The sequence below is a fragment of the Loxodonta africana genome, chromosome 7 (genome assembly GCF_030014295.1).
Source record: "Loxodonta africana isolate mLoxAfr1 chromosome 7, mLoxAfr1.hap2, whole genome shotgun sequence".
NCBI classification, from domain to species: domain Eukaryota; kingdom Metazoa; phylum Chordata; class Mammalia; order Proboscidea; family Elephantidae; genus Loxodonta; species Loxodonta africana.
Window position 1 is genome coordinate 33,566,261 of NC_087348.1, and position 22,907 is coordinate 33,589,167.

Consider the following 22,907-nt stretch of genomic DNA (forward strand, 5'->3'; position numbering starts at 1 on the left):
CTGTTATTTAGTGACACAAACAAAGAAAAAAGGAAAAATTACTGATATTAGTCATTTGAATTTTTCTCCTTTTAATCAATTAAGATGAAGCAACCAAAAATCATTTTGCTTTGACTGAGGATTTAGGGTAATACTCACGTTCCTAGTCATTAATTCTGCACCTAACAAGGCAAATGCTGGGATTTATCTTCCCAGAAAAGTCAAAGACAGAGTTTTCTTACAGATAGGAGCAGAACTTTTCAGCAATTCAGTCATTCAAAAAGCATATCCCAAGACCATTTCTTTCCTCATTAGAAGAATGCCCCTACATCCCTCCAACTTTGCTTCAGAAAATCATGCACTTCCAGAAATTCCTACCAGCAATGAGAGATATGTATTAACAGAAAATACAACAAGAAAACATCTACAGATCTAGATGCCAATTAAAGAAAGCCTCCAGCCTGGATAGGAATTGGAGTTTTCAGAAATCTCTTGGGTCATTCTGTCAGGAAATAATTCTTCCATTTATAAATGCAGACGTAGTATGTGGCTTTTTACATCATCACTGTTTTAAATGAAAGAAAATGCAAATTCATTATAAATTAGTTTGTTAGAATATTTGGAACAAATTCAAATGAAATTACCTCTCCTGGACAGTTTTCCTCCCTAGACAATCCCTAAAGGAAAAAGGCCTGGGTCTTGCCAAGAAAAAGTAGCAGACAAGCAAGTAATGAGAAAAGTCTGTAATGTGAAGAGAAAATTCTAAAATAAGTTGAATAATAAATTATGAGTTTTATATTAGTAAATCTTTAGGTAATGCAGATAGTGTTTATTTCAAAATGGAGAACAAGCCCCAGATTCCCTTGCCTAGAGGAAGGCCTTACTTTGACTGTTAGAGTGTGTATACCCAATAAACCCTACGGCTCAGAGGCAGAGAACGTTGGAACTAGCTAAGTGACTGATATTTACCTTTCAATTCTTAAAAGGCAGATAGGTACAATTCTGCAGCTCTGGATAGGAACAAATGTTAATCTAGGTCAGCTGGAACCATATTGATCTATTTCTGAAACACAATCAACAATTGCTTTCATCAATAGTCGCAACATAAAGATTTAACTCCCAAGCTAAGAGGATGTGTCTTAATTTAATCATTTTATTCTCAGTTGGACCAAGACTCAACTTGACTAGGACTTCAAACTGGTACCTTAACTTTGAGCCAGCTAAAATTTTACTTGCATGCATGGCTCCTTTACACAAAATTGATACATTTTATCAACTAACCCTGAAGCTTGCCATAACCTTGAAGTTTATAGTTGTGATGTCCAATTAACAAATACTTAATATTCAAAAGTTTTTAGTTGAGTTTTCTGTCGTTTGCAACCAAAAGCAACCTAACTGAAACACCCTGATCTTAAATGTACATATGAATTTAGATTAATTTATGTGTATGAGTGTGTTTTTTGAGCCAGTGTCAATTGATTTAATTTTTACATTTTAATGTCATTACTGTTTCAAAATTTAAATACAACTTCCATATTGTTCTTCTTTGAAATGAACTTTTAGAATCAGAAAAATGTTAGGCATAGTTACATGTGGAAAAAAAATAAAGAAGTGAAATATATGTTTACTTTTTCCCAAGGATATACTTAGCATACTCACAATTTTGTAAGATAAAATTTAGACATGAGCACACTCTAAGTTAATTTACAACATTGTTCTGGCAGTCCATGGCATGTTAATTATCCTTTGCTAATACCACAATTAAGATGTATCAATTCTGTTTTTTTGTCTTCGTTTTTTCTTAGTACAGCTTTTGTATTAGAAAGCCATAATCCTAGTGCTCAGATAACTTTGGAAATGTCTATTTTATGAACATATGCAGACGGACACATTGGCAGAAGCCTAATACTGCCACCTGGTGATGAACAACACTAGGAGGTGGAATTCAAAAGTTCCCTGATAGAGCTTCGAGATGCATGCTATTTGAAACACAACTAGTAGAAGATCACTGGGCTGTCATAGAGAGGTGAGTAAATGAAATCGTGAGTGCCCTTTGTGTCATGGGTGATGTCAGAGTCTTATTTGCTAAGAGATTGATCAGCATAACAAAACTTAAAAAAAACAAGACAGTACGTACAGATATACGGCAAGAAATGTGGCTCAGAGGAAGTCTATCATATTCATAAGTATAATTTTCAAAACAAAATAGAAACTCTGGCAAGATTTCCACTTCTCTTGTTGAGAGATATGAATGCAATATTCACTTCCTGATAAAGAAAAACAAGATACTTTTTTTCAAAAGAAATTCTCATATAGAAGGGTGTGATTCAATATGGAAATCTGCTGAAATTCTCCCTCTGAATGGTACAAACTTTGTCAAAAAAGGCAAAGTTCATTCTACCCAGTGCCGAGACGTATGCGCAGTATATTCAGCATGCAGGAAGCACTTGGTTCTCACAGTCAGAGCTATGCCTGGCTCTTTACACACTCATGGGTTGTGGTTAATGCTCTCACCATTTGGTCAGACAAACAATCTCTTGAGAAATGGACAGTCAAGAAATGAAGTGATAGAGAATGCTGTTATGCAAGGCATTATGGGTATTCTGAGGGAAGATTAAAGTGGGTCATGTAGATGACAACAAAAAACCCAGGCATTGGCTCAAAAAACAACAGAATGCCTTTGGCATAACCCCCAGAAGTGGTCACTTGAATATTTAAAATGAATGACATACAATTATGCCCAGAATAACAACATATTCCACTAAGCCAAGCAAAGTCACTAATGTGGTAGGAGACCAAGCTGCCTAGCAATAGCAGGAAAGCTCTTAAAACAGGGCCAAGGACCAATGCATAGCTGTAGAGAAATTGCAAAGAACCATTGGCTACAACTCCTGGTGGCTTAAAATGAATTTTTGCTGAAATAATTTTTTTTTCTGAAAGATTTTTAATTCCACTTTGGGCTTCACTTAGTCTGTAATTCAAACCACAGCTGAAAACACTAGGAAACTATTCAAATAAGACATTACATACCAATTAATTATTCCAAATTACATCTCATTGGACCAAATCAAAAATTTTCCCATGGCCAGAACCGAAAACCAAACCCATTGCTGTAGAATTGATTCCAACTCATGATGATCCCATCTGTTACAAAGTAGAACTTCCACACAGGATTTTTTTTTGGGGGGCTGTAATTTTTACAGAACCAGATCAACAGGTCTTTCTTTCACAGGGCTGCTGGGTGTGTTCAAATCATCAACCTTTAGGTTATTCATTAAGTACAAACCGCTTGCACCACCCAAGGATGGAATACAGATATATGGGAGGTTGGTTATAGCTAAATCTGTGTTTGGCTGGAATCAGATCCGTACCTGGTTGAGTACAGACCCTTGTGAGGTCACATAAAAAACCATGTGTGGTTGAATACAGACCATATGTGATCAGATACATGCCAGTGTATGGTAAACTATAGCATCATGTGTAAATGGATATAGAGCTGTGTTTAGTCAAATAGTCATCTCAGTAGGCAGATACGAACCCATGTGTGATCAGAAACAGATTCACATGTATTCACATACAAATGTGTGTGTGCAGTTTCAGTACACAGAATTAAAAACTTACATAATCATTGGAGGGATTGGAGGAGCTGGCTTTTGGATATTGGAGCGGACCCAGTTGAGATCAAGAATTGACAATCTAAGCTGTGATCCAGAGATTAGGAAGCTGGATTCAGAGGGAAAGGCCAATGAAACTACTTCTCAAAGTCCTTCCCTGCTTGGAGCTTAAAAAGATAATTTACTTCAAAAGTTTTAAAGCTTTGGTTTTCACATTTATGTCTTTAATCTATATACAGCTTGAATTTGAAGGTAGTGTTTGAGGTGGTAATATGGATAACTAGATTTTTCCAGCACCATACATTGAACAACCATTCCATTTCCTACTACCCTGCAATGCCATCACTATTACATATAAAATATCTATGGATCCATTGCTCTGTTTCTTGAATTTCTATTTCCATCAATTGGTCTGTCTATCTATGAGCCAATACTATAGTGTTTAAAATACTGTATTGTTTCAGATACTATAGCTGTGTAACAAATTGCTCCAAAATTTAGTGGCTGAAAACAACAATCACTTTATTATCTCAGATGGTTTCTCTAGGTCATGAATTGGTAAGCAGCTCAGCTGGGTACTTCTGGTTCATGGTTTCTCATGAGGTTAAAATCAGAAGTGATTGAGGATGAGATCATCTAACAGGTTTCTTTATCATATATCTGGTACCTGGTCTTGAAAGTCTTGAAAAGTGATGGCTGGAATAACTGACACCGTTTGGGCATCTCCCTCTATTTCTATGTTGTCTGTCCATATAGTCTCTCAAGCATGGAGACTTTTACATGGTGAATCAGAGCTCTAAAAGTATGTGTACCAAGACAGTGAGCAAGGTAGAAGTGCAATGTCTTTTTTTACCTAACTTTGGAAGTCACGTAGAATCACTTCTGTCATATCCTATTAGTCCCCAGAGTCATAAATTCCCTTCCATGTTCAAATAGAAAGGGCATAGATGCCACCATTTGAGGAGGAAGTGGCAATATTCTGGAAAAGCATATATAACAGGATATAATGTGGTAGAAACACAATATGCCACAATATGTCCTTTGGCCTCAACAATGCACATCCACTCCACAAGAAAAATATACTCACTGTCCCCTCTCACAAGGTCCCTCTCTCAACCCTCATCCAATGACAGTATCGAGCTCTGACTTAAAGGTCACTATCTTATCATCTAAATCATGTCCAAGTGTGGATGAGACTCCTGAAGTGTAGTTCCGTTCAATCTGAAGACCTATGAACTAGAGACACATTATCTGCTTCCTCATCCCCACTGCCCCCCACCTCCCGCCCAATATACAATGCTCTGACAGGTATGGGATAACTTCTATACACACTTACGTTCTAAAAGGGGAAACATGAGAGGTGAACAGAAGTGATGTTCCATAGAAATTTGACAACCTGTTTAGACACATGTTATTTCCAGGTCCTTGGCTATCTGTCCAGTAATTCTGATAGTGATTTTTCCATGCATCTTGTCCCAAAATACCTTTGAGATTTTGATTCTACTTTCTGAATTATCCATCCTTTTCCATAATATATAGTTTGTGTTTGTAGCTTACCAAAGATATTTGAAGAATGTGGGGGTGATCCTTACCACATTCAAATTTAATTTACTTGCTTGTCTTGGAAAAAGATGGAAAGACAGATTTTGATCTTTACATTTTGTGATTTGTCTTTATATGATAAATCCTTTAGAACAAATTCAAAGGCTATATTTGCTTACGATCTTTCAACATCTTCATTTCCAAAAAGGCTAGTATCATTTGGAAACCAATGTGAGTAACTGTCTTATTATCTACTGCTGCAGTAACAGAAATACCACAAGTGGATGGCTTTAACAAATGGAAGTTTATTCTCTCACAGTCTATGAGGCTAGAAGTCCAAATTCGGGGCATTGGTGCCAGGGGAAGGACTTTTCTCTCTATCTGCTTTGTCAGAAGGCCCTTATTATCAAATTTCCTCCAGACTAGGAGCTTCTCAGTGCAGGGATCTCGAGTCCAAGGGACATACTTTTCTCCTAGCACTACATTCTTGGTGATATGAGGTCCCTCTGTCTCTCTGTTCATTTCTCTCTTTTATATCTCAAAAGAGATTGCCTTAAAACACATCTTAATCTTGTAGATTGAGCCCTGTCTCATTAACGTAACTGCCTCTAATCCCAACTCATTCACATCATAGAGATAGAATTTACAACACATAGGAAAATCATGTCAGGTGACAAAATGGCGAGCAATCATACAATACTGGAAATCATGGCTTAGCCAAGTTGACACATATTTTGGGGGCACACAATTCAATCCATTACAGTTATTGAAGTAATTATATAGATCAATTAGACAAACAAAGCAATATCTTTTGTTTGAATTACTCTGTAACAACTGAGAATATCAGCTATTCCATGTAGGGAAACGATAAACAGGTTGAAACTCAGGAAATCTGAGTACTTATCCTTAGTCTACCACAGTCTGAATGTGCAGTTTTGTAAATGTCTGTTTCTTCTCTCAGTCTCAGTTTCCTCATTTTCAAAATGAAAAGAATCTATCTACCTACCTACCTACTGACCGACCAACAGACCAGGCTACCGACCAACCAATCCATTCATCCATCTATCCATCCACCCGTACATCCATGCATCCATCTATTCATCTGTTTATCTATCTATCTGTCATCTATCATGTATCTCCTTATTCATATATAATCACATTCTGGCCTGTATGTACTTAAATTCTCAGAAAATTCTCATTATAATGTCATATGAATAGGATTTTACTCTGCTCAGTAGGAAATGAGGTCCAACTCTTTTCAGAGACTTCTGATTTTGGAGAACTCTTAAGTTAGAAAGAACACATAACGGAACTGAAACAGAAAAAGCTGGCTTTTAGTTCTACTGCTCAGTAGTTACACCACACTGTGCAAGTGAAATGAAGCATTCTGAGCCTCGGCTTTCCCATCTGTGAATCAGGAATTATGTACACATGGGGTTATTTGAGTTTAAATGTGAAAGTGGATTGCAAATACTAAGTGCTCAACATATTATCCAAAAAATCAAAATCAAACCGGTTGCTATCATACTGATTCTGTCTCATGGTTACCCCATGTGTTACAGAGTAGAGCTGCTTCATAGGGTTTCTTGGCTGCAATCTTTACAGAAGCAGGTCGTCAGGCCTATCTTCCATGGAGCTGTTGGGTGGGTTCAAACCACCAACCTTTAGGTTACTAGTCAAATGAAAATTGTTTGTGCCACTCAAGGGCCTACTTACTTTTAATGATGAATTTAGGGTGGGTTAGAAATACTATTTGGACAGGGGTAGTAATGCGTTACTAACTGACTTAAACAAACAAGTATATATCCATTGCTTTTGAGTTTATTTTGACTCATAGTGACCCTACAGGGCAGAGTAAAACTGCTCCATAGAGTTTCCAAAGAGTGGCTAGTGGATTTGAACTCCTAAACTTGTGGTTAACAGTTGTAGCTCTTAACCACTGTGCCACCAGGGCCCCAAAGAAGCATGTAAGTAGTTCTAAATTCTTGTTCTAAATTCTCCTGAGAGGGAAGATGGAAAATTCTCAGGGGAAGTAGAGAGATAGGCATAGTTCAAATTCCTAACTGTTTTTTTTAATCCATTTTTATGCCTCCACAAGTTAGGATGAGAGTCTTCTTAAAGCCTTTCTTGATAGACAAATAATAAAGAAGGATCATAGTAACTACTTAGGTAAGTTCTTACATGGGAGATAACATGGGGTCAAGGTCAAGAGCAGGATTTGAGGCCAGAGAGAGCTGAATTAGATCTTCGGACCTGCTCTTCACTAACCATATGTTCTGGGGTAAAAGGCTAACTCTCTGTTTCTCTCAATTTTCCTATATGTAAAATAGAAAGAATAACTTTCCTACTATATATAGTGCTTTAAAAAAAATTAAAAGAGGTAATTTATGTGAAGTGCTTTGCACAGCACCTAGCATATAAGAATATAAGAAGCAATCATTTAATATTAGTTTTTGATCAATGCATGTAATAATAATGCCTAACCTTTATACAGAACTTTATAATTTATGAAACATTTTCATATGTCCTGTCAGGAAAGTAGGCTTAACTTCTTCAGTCCTTAATTTCCTCAGGACTCACTCTGAGATCTGAAAAATGGAGGTAAAGATAAGAAAGAGGTATGAGAAAGGGTTGGAGACCAGTGGACAGCAGAGATCTTCTTGGGGATGTGGAATGCTCAGCAATAAGGAAAAAAAAAGTGGGATTGAAGGGGAGGGCATCAGTGAGTGACAACCTTGCAAGAAAATCTACATATTGATGTCAGAAAATTAGATTTCACCTTCATACTAAAACACTAATCGTGTGACAGATTCTGCCTCTATCTACTCAAAGCCAAAATTTACCATTAATTCTGGTGATAGTGGTGGTGCTTGTGGTGCTGGTGTGTGTGTGCATGTGTGTGTGAAATACCTTACAATCACTTTGATAAAGAAGAAAAAACATAAAAGGCTCATGCTAGGTTCTTAAAAACCTTGCAAATAAATGAGAGTAAAATGTGTCCTCATCCTTTTTTATAAGTAGTTGCTTTTGGGTGGCACACATACAGCCTCATAGAAAGAACAATATAATTTCAATAGTCACAGTCATATGTTATGAACTTTCACAGGCAGTAAACATACCCTACTCTTAAAAATTTCAATAAGAATAAAAGTAGTTGATATTGATTGTGCCTCTACTTTGGGCCAATTGCAGAGCTAGTAGTCTTGACACTCTCACAGCCACCCTTCAAGCTAGTTGTCCTCATTTGACAGAACAATAGTTGAGAGGTTCCGAGGTTAAACACATTTTACGGAATTACCTTTGCTAACTCTTTATTTCAGTATAAGACTAGGGTTACAACTTACTGACTAACATCCAAAAACTTCCTTACCCTCTCTCTATCTTAGTTATTTCATCTTCTAAAAAAAGATAATAACAATGTATGACTCAATGTTGATACAAGGATTAAATGTGCCTGGCATTTCAAAGGCACCCAAGTAAACGTTAGCCACGTTAATCATGGTATCTGTACATGAGATCATCTCAATAAAGGTCAACAATGTCCTTCATGGGGTGAAGTCCAAAACTTTGGAACGGTTCTTACCCTTCTTTCTTTCTGACAGGCCACATCAAGTCCATCAGCAGGTAGTATTGAAGCTACCGTCATCATACATCTACCTCCACTACGCCCATCCTGGTGCAAATCACAAACAAGTTTCTGCTGAATTGTTACAATATCCTCTTTACTAATAATCTCCCTGCTTCTACTATTACCCCTCTATAGTCTATTCCCCACACAATAGCCAGAACAATCAATTCTAAGATTCAGACCGTGCCATTTTGCTGTGCAAAACTTTTCAATGGCTTTGTTTTTCACTTAGAATAAATTAATACCCACTTAAAAAAAATTTTTTTTTTAAATAAACCCCCCAAAAACAAAACAAAACACCTTTTTTTGGGTTTAAAATGATCTACAAAGCCCTATCAGACCTGCTGCTTATCAGTCCTTGTTCATTGCTCTCCAGCCACACTGATCTCCTTTAGACAATGATGCCAAACACATTCCTTCCTCAGAGTGTTTTCACTTACCGATTTTTTTTTTTTGGTCTGGAATGTTCTTTCCTTAGACGTCTTCTTGCATCTTTCTTCAGTTCTTTCTAGTCTAGTTTACATGTTCCCTTTTCAAAGAAGCCTTCTCTGACTACCTTATAGAAAATAACAACCTACCCCAGATTCCAAATATCCATTACCCTGCTTAATATTCCCACAGCAGATGTTACAATCTGAAATGCCATCTACTTTCTTTTTTATTAGCTTATTTTCTGCCTCCCCCTACTAGAATGTATACTACGTGAGTGTAGAGACTTTATCTGTTTGTTCACTGCTATCTCTCAACTTTCTAGAGTGTTGGGCACATAATAGATGATTAATAAATATTTGGTAAATGGCTTACTAAATGGACCTCAAAACTATATTTGATTAGGTAATCCTTCTCCCCCACCTCTCCCAGACTCCACAGGTTTTATTTTGATTAATAAGGATATTCATTATCTTAGTCATCTGGTGCTGCCATAACAGAAATACCACAAGTGGATGGCTTTAACAAAGAGAAATTTATTCTCTCACAGTCTAGCAGGTTACAAACCCAAATTCAGTGTGTCAGCTCCAGGGGCCAGTTTTCTCTCTCTGTTGGCTCTGGAGGAAGATTTCTTCTCATCAATCTTCCCCTGGTTGAGCAGCTTCTCAAGCACAGGGGCCCCAGGTCCAAAGGATATGCACTCTGGTCCAGGTGCAGTTTTCTTGGTGGTATGAGGTCCCCAACTCTCTGCTTGCTTCCCTTTCCTTTTTATCTCTTGAGAGTTAAAAGCTGGTGCAGAACACATGCCAGGGAAACTCCCTTTACTTTGCATCAGGAATGTGACCTGGGTAAGGCTGTTACAATCGCACCCTAATCCTCTTTAACATAAAATTGCAATCACAATATGGAAGACAACCACACAAAACTGGAAATCATGGCCCAGCCCAAATGATACACACATTTTGGGGGGGACATAATTAAATCCATGACATTCATTTTCTCTAATTTTGTTTGGGAACGGAGTTAGAGGGGCTGATAAAATGTTCTTTAATATCATACCTTGTTTATATTTGATTTCAAAGTGTCAAAAAGAGATTTTATAAATGAATTAAAACAACTCCCACCAATAAAATAATACAGAAAAACCCATGATGCAATAACACACAGAGAAAGAGAATCAGGATTTTTGAGAGTTTTTCAGCTTCCTCTCTAAGTAATTCTAATACACGAAGACAAAAGACTTTTCCAAAAAATATAAAATCATGGGTCTCATACAAATATAAAATGAATACATGACAAAGTTCTTATTTAACACATTAATTAAGGAGGGAACCAGGAGTATGTTATAATCCATTTAAAGGAGAATCCAGTGTAGCACATTTGTTCAATCAGGGATATGTCACGAATTTACAAATAGATGCAAAACTGACTTTGTCTGCAAAAACTGAGGGAAATCAATTGAACACTCTTCAGACAATATTTTCAATTTTATGGACAAAAATTATTTGCATTATCAGTTTTCTCTAACTGGAAGAGTTGTAAAATAGCTCAAAGACAGCAAAAGGCATAATCCTCATAGAATCATGTAATCCCAAGGGGAGTGCTACAGACAACACATAGCCTTTCATTGAAGACAGCCAGTAATCTTTTTAATATTTCAAAGTCTTTCACAATTTTTTTCTCACAGAAGTTAAATTTATTCAGCAGCTATACATCAAAAGAAGTAGGGATAATTTTTAAATAACCTAGAATTTTTTCAATTATTTCTATTATTTACAAAGAAAAAATACAAACTTTCCATATCCGTTGGAGTCCTAACAGGAACAGCATGCTCAAAAAGGCAGATTAAAAAAAAGTTTAATGAAGATTATTTACCAAGGTATGAAGGAAATTAGTTAAGGGTGATAATAAAGCTTGCCAGGGCTAGCTACCAGTAGGAAATCATTACCAGCAGGTGGCCTGAGGGAACAAGGGGAAGAAATTACTACAAAAGGAAATATAACTGTAGGAGATATCCACCCAACAAGAGCTGTAACCCTAATTAAAGGTACCCTGTTACTGATAAACCACGGGAGGGACCCAGGAGAATAAACCCTGACATTCTTTTCTTCCCACCCTGTCCTCTAACATTCATCTAGTACTTCCTGTTGACCAGAGAAGAAGGAGGCCTGGTTGAGGAACACCATGGAAGCCTGCCATGGAGGAGAAGAGTGAGAATAGATCTGAAGGGCTGAGAGGAGTATATCTAGCTCACTTTCCAACACTTTATTAAATTGTTTTTCTAGGTAAGATGGTGAACACTCCTATTTTGGAAAAAGAAAACAGGAGAAAGAAGTAAATCGTCTTCTAACTTGTTTGCACACTTAATATTTATTGACTACCACTCTGAGTCAAACATTAAAGTAGATCTGGGGATAAAAAGGTGAAGAAGGCAGGTACAGCTTTGCTTCTCTGTGGCTATTTAAAGGGCTCTTGAATGGAAGAGCCAGGTGATTTGGTCTTAATCTGTGTATCAACAGTGTGTGAAACCAGAATCAATAGTTGATTAGCAGCCGTAGCTCTTAACCACTTCTTCACCAGGGCTCCTTGTATACAGATATGTATACATACATGTATACATACAAATACTTACACAAACACACACTTGTGTATATATATGTGTGTGTCATTTTTGTTGTGCATTGTGTGGTTGATTCTGACTCACAGCAACCATATTTGACACAGTAGAACTGCCCCATAGGGTTTCCTAGGCTGAAATCTTTATGGGAGCAGACAGTCAGGTCTTTTCTTCCACAGAACGACTGGTAGATCTGAAGTGCCAACATTTTGTTTAGCAACCGAGTGCTTATCCGTTGTACCACCAGGGATTCACACACACACATATATGAGTTCTCTAACATTTCTTGCTGGCTGAGAAGGAATTTATAATGTGATGAGCTCCCTATGCCTGGATGTCCTCCAGCAAATGCCCAGTGACCACTTGACACAAGATGTTGTAGATGGGATTCCAGCATCAAGAGAAGAAGCTGGATTAGACAGTTTCAATGGTTCTAATCTTTTTGTAAAATAGAAAAAGCATATTTTTTCTCTTCCTGTATGCCAGGAAGGAAAACAGTTTATTTATTAAAATGTTTTGGTCTTATTTGAAAACACAAAATATGAAATGCTTATCACTCTGCTATTAAGAATGTTGTCTTTACAGGATAATGCCAATATCTGTGTCCATCATCAGCACTGAAATGAAAGAAAACAGGGCTAATGAGACTGATTTAATTCTAATAGGACTTACCCAGAATCCTCAGATGCAGAGAGTTCTAGTTGTTGTTTTGTTTATCACCTACATTGTCACCGTCTCAGGAAACCTGCTTATTGTGGTCACCATAATCTGCAGTCAGACATTGAAGTCCCCAATGTATTTCTTCCTGGCCTTCTTATCTTTGATAGATGCCTGCTACTCCTCTTCCATAATCCCTAAAATGCTAGCTGACTTGCTCTCTGAGATAAAAACCATCTCCTTCAATGGCTGCATGACACAGATCTTTATTGAACATTTCTTAGGTGGTTCTGAGATTGCCCTCCTTGTGGTCATGGCCTATGACTGTTATGTGGCCATTTGTAGACCTCTGCACTATGTGACCATCATGAACCACCATGTATGCTGCCTTTTGGTGGGTGTGTCTTGGACAGTGGGTTTTTTCCACTCTATTGTACAGATTCTTGTCACTTTCTGGCTCCCATTCTGTGGCCCCAACATTATGGATCACTTCATGTGTGATGTCTTTCCCCTGATACAACTTGCCTGCACAGACACTTTCCTTGTTGGTCTCCTGATTGCTGCCAATGGTGGGGTAATGTCTGTGATTACCTTTGTAATGTTGTTGGTATCTTATGTCTTCATCCTGCATTCGTTGAGGATTCACAGCTCTGCAGGAAGGAAAAAGGCCTTCTCTACCTGTACCTCCCACATCGCTGTTGTTGTCTTATTCTTTGTGCCCTGTATTTTTATGTATATGAGACCAGTAGCCACCTTCTCCATGGATAAAGCCATAACTGTATTCTATACCCTTGTCACTCCCATGTTAAATCCCATTATCTACACGTTAAGGAATGCAGAAGTAAAAAATGCCATCAAAATGTTACTGAAAAGAAATGTAATTTCAGATAATGAATAACCCACTATGAAGATTTTATTTCTATCATAATCTTTATATTTTTATGTTACATATATATGTTTGTGGGTTTGTGTGTGTGTGTGTATATATATGTACATATATGCACATATATATATGTATATATATAGCTCTTTCCCACCTATATCACTTAACTCCCATAGAACCTTTGCCCAAGAATGGCATGGAGGTGGTATCTGACCTCCTCTAACTTCACAAGCGGAAAGGAGAATCAAAATCGACAGCCCAAAACTGATTCTTGGCGGAAGTCATATATGCCTCCTTTCTCCGCCATCTTTACTAATTCTGATACCAACTGTCCCTCCATGGCACTCTCTACTTCTCTGCTGGGTTCGGTAATCCATTGCAACGGCCACACAGTACTCACAGACAATACTCATGAATATGGTGTTTATTAGGGAAGTAAGAGTTACAATTCAGGCTCAAGAACATCCAAGACACAGCTCTTCCATCAGGACAGCCTCTTCCCAGCTGTGTTCACAGGCACAACTCTCGCTGGTCCTAGGCATCTGCCCAAAGGCACTCAACTTTCTTCATGGGCCAGGAAGCCCACGAAGCCTTCTCCTGCCAGTTCTTTCTTCCCACCACTTCTCACCATCTTCAGGGTTATAGCTCATTGCCTTCTTAGCACAGGAACCCCAGGTCCAAACAATGTGCTGGTTTCTGGCTGTTATTCTTTGGTGGCGGTGGGATCTCTTCTTTACCCCATTTGGTGTGGCTCATTTCAAGCCCAGTTGGATGGCAAAACTGACCAATCCCTTTGGTGGGCCACAATTACCCTACCACAGAGTGCTGCTGGGAGTTACAAGACCATGGGTAGACAGGCCACACAAATGATCCTTCACATTACACTTTGCAACAACTATCCTGATTTACAGATGATAAAAATTAAGTTAAAAAGGGCTAAATGATCAGCCCAAGGTCAGAGGCAGAGCTATTTGAATCTACATTTGTTCTAATTACAAAAGACATCATTCCCTTAATGGATCGTCTCATGCCTCCCAACAATGTGACTGAATTTATTCTCCTGGGACTCACACAGAATCCACACTTGCAGAAAATATTTTTCATTGTCTTTTTGTGCATTTTCCTATTTACTGTGCTGACCAATCTGCTTATTGTCATCACCATCTCCTTCAGCCCCACACTTTCGGCTCCCATGTACTTCTTTCTCACCTACTTGTCATTTATAGATGCCTCTTACACCTCCATCACCACCCCCGAAATGATCATTGACCTGCTCTACCAGAGGAGAACCATCTCATTGGGCAGCTGCCTGACTCAGCTCTTTGTGGAACACTTCCTGGGAGGGTCAGAGATCATCCTCCTCATTGTCATGGACTATGTCCACTATGTAGCCATCTGCAAACCCCTGTACTACACTATCATCATGAGACAGGGACTCTGCCACCTCCTGGTGGTTGTGGCCTGGATTCTCTTTGTGAACAACTTGCCCTTCTGCGGCCCCAATACCATTGACCATTTCATGTGTGACCTCTTCCCACTGCTGAAGCTTGCCTGCAGAGACACCTATATACTTGGAATGGTGGTGGCTGCCAACAGTGGGGCCATGTGCTTGCTCATTTTTTCCATGTTACTCATCTCCAACATAGTCATCCTGTGCTCCCTGAAATCCCATGGCTCTGAAGGGCAGCACAAAGCCCTCTCCACCTGTGGCTCCCATTTTGCTGTAGTTGTACTTTTCTTTGTGCCCTGTATATTCACTTACATGCATCCCATGGCCACCTATCCAGTGGACAAGTTGTTGACTGTCTTTTTTGCAATCCTCACTCCCATGTTAAACCCTATCATTGATACAGTGAGAAACACAGAGGTAAAAAATGCCATGAGAAGTTTTTTGAAGACAAGGTTAGCTTAGGCTTTTCATTATGCCAGAAAGTAATGATATAAATAGATAGGAAGGATCATACCTGTGGTAAACTGTGAAAGAAGATTTTCAAGTTTTGCAGATCACTGATCAAAACAAGGCCCAGAAACTAAAATTTATTGAGCATTTAATGGTGGTTAGGCCCTCTGATAGGTGCTTTTGATAGTTTTTCATGTACTTTTTTTAGGTTCCAATGCTCATTGCGCATACATTCAGGATATACATCAGAGAAAGGACTGCAAGTCCCTTGTTGGTGATTCTAGAGTACACACTTTGCTCCAGTCTCACTACTATTTTATGAAATTCTTCAATCGTATGTTACTTGGGTGAAACTGGTTTTTCCACAGCACCTTGGTCTCAGGACTTCTTCTTCTTCTTCTTTTTTTTTTGTTTATTTGGTTTTGCCTGCAGTAAGCAAAAAAGAGAAAAGAAGTTCCTGGATATATGGGGGCGGGGAGTGGGGGGAGGATAGACAGTTGGGAATGAAAAAACCATTTCTGATTTTTTGTTGTTGTTGTTGTTCACCACTAATCTACCAAGAAAAGCAAGAGGCGCTAATAGAAGAAACAATTCGTTTCGTGTTTCTAAATTTTTTTCTGCACAAAATATAAGCCAGACATTTTGAATTTACCTGTAATATGATCTTATTTTCTCAAATGTGCTCGTAGCATTCAGTTTTTCGTGACTATAAAGGACTTTTTTTTCTTACCAAGACTTGAGGAGCCATTTGAAACAATGAAGGTAAACATTTTTTTTTTTTTTAATTTAATTTAATCTCAACACAAAGACTTACGGTAAGATTCCAAAGCTATAGCTCTGTAAATGTATTTACATTAAACGAATGTTAGGTCATTTCATCTATGTACTCAGTTGGTAGTTTCAGTATATGCCCATCCTACAGAGAAGCAAATTGAAGCTAAAAGAGGTTTAGTTAACTTACTTGCCTCAGGTCAGATGTCTAAGATCTCAGCTACAGAATTTAAATCCAGAACTTCCGTATCTCAGTCATATTCTCTTTGCAAATAAAATATACTTTCTGGGGTGTGTTTACGCCTCTATATAAGAAATTTACTTTCAGTCCTAATGATTCAATTTGTCCTCCAGGAAAAATTACGTCAAATTTGTTGCAGATATTTTTCTCATGTAGCAATATTTTCCAGCAATAATGCTTCTTTATGCAGGTCATTCTATGTTACTATGTTGTTGTTGTTGTTAGGTGCTGTCAAGTCAGCTCTGACTCATAGCTACCCTAAGTACCACAGAACGAAATACCACCTGGTCCTGCGCCATCCTTACAACGGTTGTTATGCTTGATCCCACTGTTGCAGCCACTGTGTCAATCCATATTGTTGAGGATCTTTCTCTTTTCTGCTGACCCTCTACTTTACCAAGCATGATATGCTTCTCCAGGGACTGATCCTTCCTGACAACATGTCCAGAGTATGTAAAATGCAGTCTCGCCATCCTGTCTTCTAAGGATCATTCTGGCTGTACTTCCTCCAAGATAGATTTGTTCATTCTTTTGGCAGTCCATGGTATAGTCAATATTCTTTGCCAACATCACAATACAAAGGCGTCAATTTTTCTTTGGTCTTCCTTTTTCGCTCTCCAGTTCTCACATGCGTATGATGTGATTGAAAATACCTTGGCTTGGATCAGGTGCCTTTTAGTCTTCAAGGTGACATCTTTGCTTTTCAACACTTTAAAGAGTTTATTTGCAGCAAATTTACCCAATGCAATGCCTCTTTTGATTTCCTGACTGCTGCTTCCATGGGTGTTGATTGTGAATCCGAGTAAAATGAAATCTTTGACAACTTCAATCTTTTCTCTATTTACTTAAAGGAAGTATGCAAATTTCATCCTAAAATGAATAAGATAAATCATATTTGGATCTTCTGTGTGAGGATACTTTGGTTTTATCAGTGAGAATATTAGTCATTATCTAATTGAGGGTAGTGAGCTAACCATTGTGAAGGGCCAATTATGAGGCGTACACTTTGTTAGGTTCTTTATATGCTAAAACTCTCTTAATTCTAGTCACAAGTATTATTAGAATGATTGTGAGGATGGCACAGGGTGAGGCAGTGTTTCGTTCTGCTGTATGTGGGGTTGCTATGAGTCAAAATGAACTTGACAGCACCTAGCAATAACAACATTGTTAGTATAGGCCTTTGCCCCATTTTCTACAAGAAGAAAACAAGTCTCAATGAGGTTAAGCAACACTGTCAAATTTTTAGACTACGTCTCCTTTATTCTTTTCACATCACACAATGTTTCCTGGCATGATGCAAAAATATCAAAACACAGACCTGTTCCTTATAAAGATTGTCCTTGAGGCTTTCGTCCATTGTTTTTGAGGGAGCCACTTTCTTCCCTTCATCTCTTTCTTGACTTCTGCTTCCCAGGTTACTCACACTCTCTTGATTCCTGTGTCAGAAAAAATGATCTCATTCCCATAAATGTACTACCCTTCAAGTGAGTATGTGTACTTAAAAAGTGGGATTCGATGGACTCAAGGAATGAATAAATAGTTGTTGAATTTAAAAGAAAGTGACCCATAAGTAAGAGAGGAGTTTGGAGGGAAAAAAAGCAACTCAACCATGCAGGTGAATTAATACTCTGCTTGGGCATGAAGGTAGAATCTTGAAGAGGTAAATATTGTTTCTTAAGGGTTTTTCCCAGTGTTATTGCATACTGTGTTATATGCAATATATTACTTGAAAAACGGCTGTGTGGCCAATTAAGTTAGGAAATTTTGGCTTATATTTTTATCCAAGAAATATTGTTCAGTGCTTAGAGTGTGCCAGACAGTTCCAAAGACTGGGCATATAGTGTAGAACACTATAGACAAGGGTCGTGTTTGTGTCGAACTTAAATTCCAGTGAGGATTAGATGAGTAATAAGAAAGTAAACAAATAAATGAACAATGTGAGTTTGTTAGAAATAAGTATAATGAAGAAAATAGTTTTATCAAGGAGTGATGCAAAAGATAATAACTGGATGTAGATTTTTGTAGTTGTTTGAAGTGTGTGTGTGTGTACGTATATAGCACAGAGATACATGAAGTACATAAATAGGTAGATAATATATCTGTGTGTGATAAGGAAAAGCATGTCTCATTGTTTGTTGCCATTGAGTTGATTCTGACTCATGATGACCCGTGTGTATAAGAGTAGAACTGCCTTATAGGGTTTTCAAGGTTGTGACCTTTCAAAAGCAGAGCACCAGACCTGTTTTCCAAGGAACCTTTGGGTGGGTTCAAATGGCCAACTTTCCTGCTCGTAGTTGAATGCTTAACCATCTGCACCACTCAGGGACCTTAGAAGGCTCCATGTATAAGTTGTTAGATGAGAAGGTAGAGTAATTGTAGTAGATTAGCAAAGATGATCCAAATGCAGAGGTTGTCCATCATCTGGGAGGATGATATTTTGTAAAATTTCCTCTCAGGAGACTTGCAAAGTGTAAGGTCAAATATGTCAATGAACCAGTTGTAAATTCCCAAGTGCAAGGTCAAATATTTGAATTACCCAGCTGTAAACTCCAATGAACAAGTTGCAAAAGTAGGATCTTAGTATCTTTTTTATTAATGAAGGTAGAAAAGAATAAAAGCTATAACCTCAAATATATCTACATTGAAACAAGTTATTTGAGAATACAATTTCTTATGAAGTAAGAGAGAGTTAATCCTTATTTTTCCTGGCTGAGATACTTTTTTCAGCCCTTAATAGTGGAAACTATTTTTTTGTCTTTAACCAACTTTTTGTTGTCGTTGTTTGCTGTGGAGCTAGTTCCTATGCATGGCAACCTTACGCATAGCGGAATGAATCACCCAGCCTTGCACCATGTTTTTTATTTGCCCTTGAAATAATTGTTCACATTGTTTCTAGAGTAGGGGATGAAAATATCACTCAATGAGTCTTACAATAAACATTCAAATATAAAATGAATAATCCAAGAACATCTTTCTTCGATCCAGCAATGTACTGTCATTGAAGATTAGAAAGTTATTGTATGAGATAATTATATATTCTGCCATAATTTTATATGCAACTGAAACATTATGTTAAAAATATCAAGGAAAAATTCTATCAAATGCTAAGTGATTATAGAAATGTGCCAGTAACCCAAGGCACAGAGGGTCTTTCTTGACTTTGGAATTTACAAAGTCAGATGTGATATAATTTTAATGATAGTGTTACAAGATGAAAAGATCATCAGGCTAGGTGATAGGAAAATTCAGTCCTGGTCCTTGCTAGATGGCCAAGAGTAAGTTGTATTCTTTTTTATTTATTTATTTTTTTGGATCTGTATTATTAAGCAGAAAGATCGTTGTAGTCATTCTGTTATTTAAGGACAGAGTTTAGTTCTGGAGTAAATAATTGAATGGTTAATACTAGGATCTGTGTTTGTGCTTGTGAATCATCAGCTTGGCCTGGTCCCAGTGCTGCTCAGCCCCCGAGGCCTAGATGGGAATCCACCGCACGGTGATTAGCTCCTGAGTCAGCAGAGACCCGGCCTCAAAGGGATGCAATTGCAGTGATGCAAGTTGGTGCATTTCCAGCTTTTGAAAATAGCTCTCTGTCCTCCTTTAGTACAGGTCCGTTACCCAAAGGCAGGTATCTTATTAATGATGCTTCTTCTAAGATGTGGATTGGAAACTCCTTTCAAATTAAGCTCACAGTACAGCCAGATGGCAGGCACCGTCCCTTGAATGATTTTGTAAATAGCTTTCCTGGCTGTCTTTTGGCAATCTTTCCTATTTAGAGAAAATTTAAATTACTCTGCCAACCACAAAGGTCGTTCCCTATATAAGTCCTTGTCACTTAGAGCACCTGTTTTAAATTTCTTTTGAAATCATTAGGCACTCTACCTGTTGCCATCGAGTTCTATAAAAATAATTCCCCATTAAGTAATAGGACTATTTGTTGGCTGTACAGGTCCTGATTTACTTGCCTCTACATTTCGAACAACCAAGCTGAAACTCTCACATGTCTTAATTTCTTGCTCTTCTATAAAAGAAGCTTCACGTGAGTAAATCCTGGCTGGAGACCGACGGTTGGTTACTCTGACATGATCCTAGAATATTTATCTCAATGGCCTTCTACCCTCTTCCTGCCAAGATCATTGGGTAACTGCCTGGGTTCTCAGAAACCAGAGATGACACCAGACTGAGCTTTGGAGATGGCCCTAAAAACTTAAGTATTAAACATGTTCCTATTAATTAAGCTGCTATTTTGAAATTTTTGAAATAATTGAGTCATCTAAACACACACACAATTATACCTAAAATGCGCTAATAATTCACCTGTTTGTTTGATCTGTTTACACAAATTGTGATCTCAGGGTAAGAGCCTTGAGCTATCAGTTTTTAACTTCATTTACCTTAATAACTTTTGGCACTTTATCAAAACAGAAATGTCATGATTTGATATTTGGGCCTTTATCCAGATATGGATATTAGCAAATAAAAGAGGGTGTATACATGCTTCAAAGATGTGCTTGTAGAAAGGAATGGGAACACTTGGTGTGATGAGGATAGTTAAAAACTTTTTTGTCTGTTTTCCTTCTATTCTCCCTCATATGTTTAGATATACTTAATACATTAAAATACATATATATATATATATAGCCCTCGTGGTGCAGTGGTTAAGCATTTGGCTGCTAACCAAAATGTTGGCAGTTCGACTCCATCAGCCGTTCCTTGGAAACCCTGTGGGGCAGTTCTACTCTGTCTTATAGGGTCATTATGTGTCGGAATCAACTCAACAGCAACAGTATATATATATATGTACATATTGATTGCCGTTGAGTCAATTTTGACTCATAGCAACCCTATAGGACAGAATAGAACTGCCCTATGGGGTTTTCAAGGCTGCGATCTTTACAGAAGCAGACTGCAACATCTTTCTATCACAGAGTGGTTGGTGGGTTTGAACTCCTGAACTTTTGGTTAGCACTTGAGCACTTTAACCACTACACCGCCAGGGCTCTCTCTCTCTCTCTGTATATCTATATATCTTGTTTCCTTTTGTACCAATTTCTTTAACTTTAATTTTTCTAGTAATAGCCTCTGAGAAAAAATTTTCATGGTGTTTTTATTTTTTTTTCTTTTACTTAGTAAATGATATTTCAGATCTCTGGTTTTCATTATCAATGTCATGGTGAGTTGAAATCTTTAAAATATATCTCTCAATCAACATAAAAACTTACACACCTATATGTGAGCATCTCTGTTGAAGAGGGTGGTGGTAGTGTTGTGTTGGGAGTGATGCTGGTGATTTGCTTAGGAAGAGGGTGGAGAAGTTAAGAAAGAATAACTCTCCCTTTCTGCAGAAGAATTCCAAGTAAACATTAATTTTTGTGTCTACAATCATATAGTAACTTCCATCCTACACAAAAGCACAACTGGAGATTATTCCATCTTCACTAACAAGTCCTCGACTCTCAAGAAAAGCAAGGTGTATTCAATAGTCCTTTTAAAGTCCTTACTGATGATGTATATGCTTGGGGCACATACCTTCCCAAGAAAGCAGGGCTGCTGATTGCTCGTTAAAAATGACGACCCAGAGGCACTCACTGAGCACATTGCTAACCTGTTCTTGTTATCCAGGATTTCATGGGAGAAATCATCTCTGTGAGAAATTCAGGCAGAGGAAACATACATCAGCTATAAAGTTCATACAGTGCAGCAATGAACATCACTTTACAAACGTCTTTGTTTACTAGTTTGAATATTTTTATTGGAGAAATTCCTAGAAACATCATCACCGAGACCAGAGGCGTATCTACAGAAAATACTGCCTAAGGCAATTAGTTTTAAGTTGCTGAATGATGTCTCACAACTAGAGATGTAAAGTGCAATGGTGAATAGATTCAAATCCAGAATTTGTCAATTAATAACTGTATGACCTTGAGCAGTTTGTTTGTTTTGCTCTTCCTCAGTCATAAAGTGTGCCTCGTCATTGCCAGATGTGAGAATTAAAGAAGATAATTATATCAAAAACTAGCCAAGTACAAAAATGCAGGTGCTTAAAAATTTATTATTATTAGTTTGATATGGATAGTTGTATATAGACAGTATATCTCTATACAAATGTTACACTGTATTTCACCCAGCCTTTTCTGGGTACCAATTTGTTACCTATGTCATCAGTGAAATTCTTTGGATGAATGATTGAATGAATGCAAATTAAATGAGATATTATTGTTCACCCTGTAATTTGTTGAATATAAGCAAGATTGATAATATCTAATGTTTTTTTTTAATGTTAGTAAGAATGCAGGGAAATGACTCTTTAATACACTACTGATGGGAATAAAACAGAATTTTGAGAGAGTAATGCTATAGAAAGGAACCCTTGTGGCACAGTGGTTAAGCACTCAGCTGCTAACCGAAAAGTTCATGGCTCAAACCCACCAGCTGCTCTGAAGGAGAAAGATGTAACAGTCCGCTTCTGTAATGATTACAGCCTTGAAAACCCTATGGGGCAGTTCTACTCTGCCCTGCAGGGTCACTATGTGTCTAAATTAACTCCAAGGCAAAGGGTTTTAATGGTACAGAATCCATCAGAGTTAAAAAATGTGCATATTTTTAGAAGCACATCTAGGGTAGAAGCATAACTAGGGTATGGCAGGTA

The 22,907-nt window shown here is 37.8% G+C and overlaps 2 protein-coding genes across 2 annotated transcripts; both read left to right on the forward strand.

The window, feature by feature from the left end:
• The first annotated feature begins 11,886 nt into the window (after positions 1-11,886).
• On the forward strand, positions 11,887-13,557 carry LOC100655897 (olfactory receptor 4C12-like). The gene has a single exon (XM_064289162.1). The coding sequence runs from the start codon at positions 12,399-12,401 to the stop codon at positions 13,362-13,364; it is 966 nt and encodes a 321-aa protein (XP_064145232.1). The 5' UTR covers positions 11,887-12,398; the 3' UTR covers positions 13,365-13,557.
• Positions 13,558-14,364: 807 nt separating this feature from the next.
• Positions 14,365-15,261, forward strand: LOC135232131 (olfactory receptor 4C3D-like). The gene has a single exon (XM_064289433.1). It carries the CDS (start codon positions 14,365-14,367, stop codon positions 15,259-15,261), a length of 897 nt encoding a protein of 298 aa, XP_064145503.1.
• Positions 15,262-22,907: the final 7,646 nt, after the last annotated feature.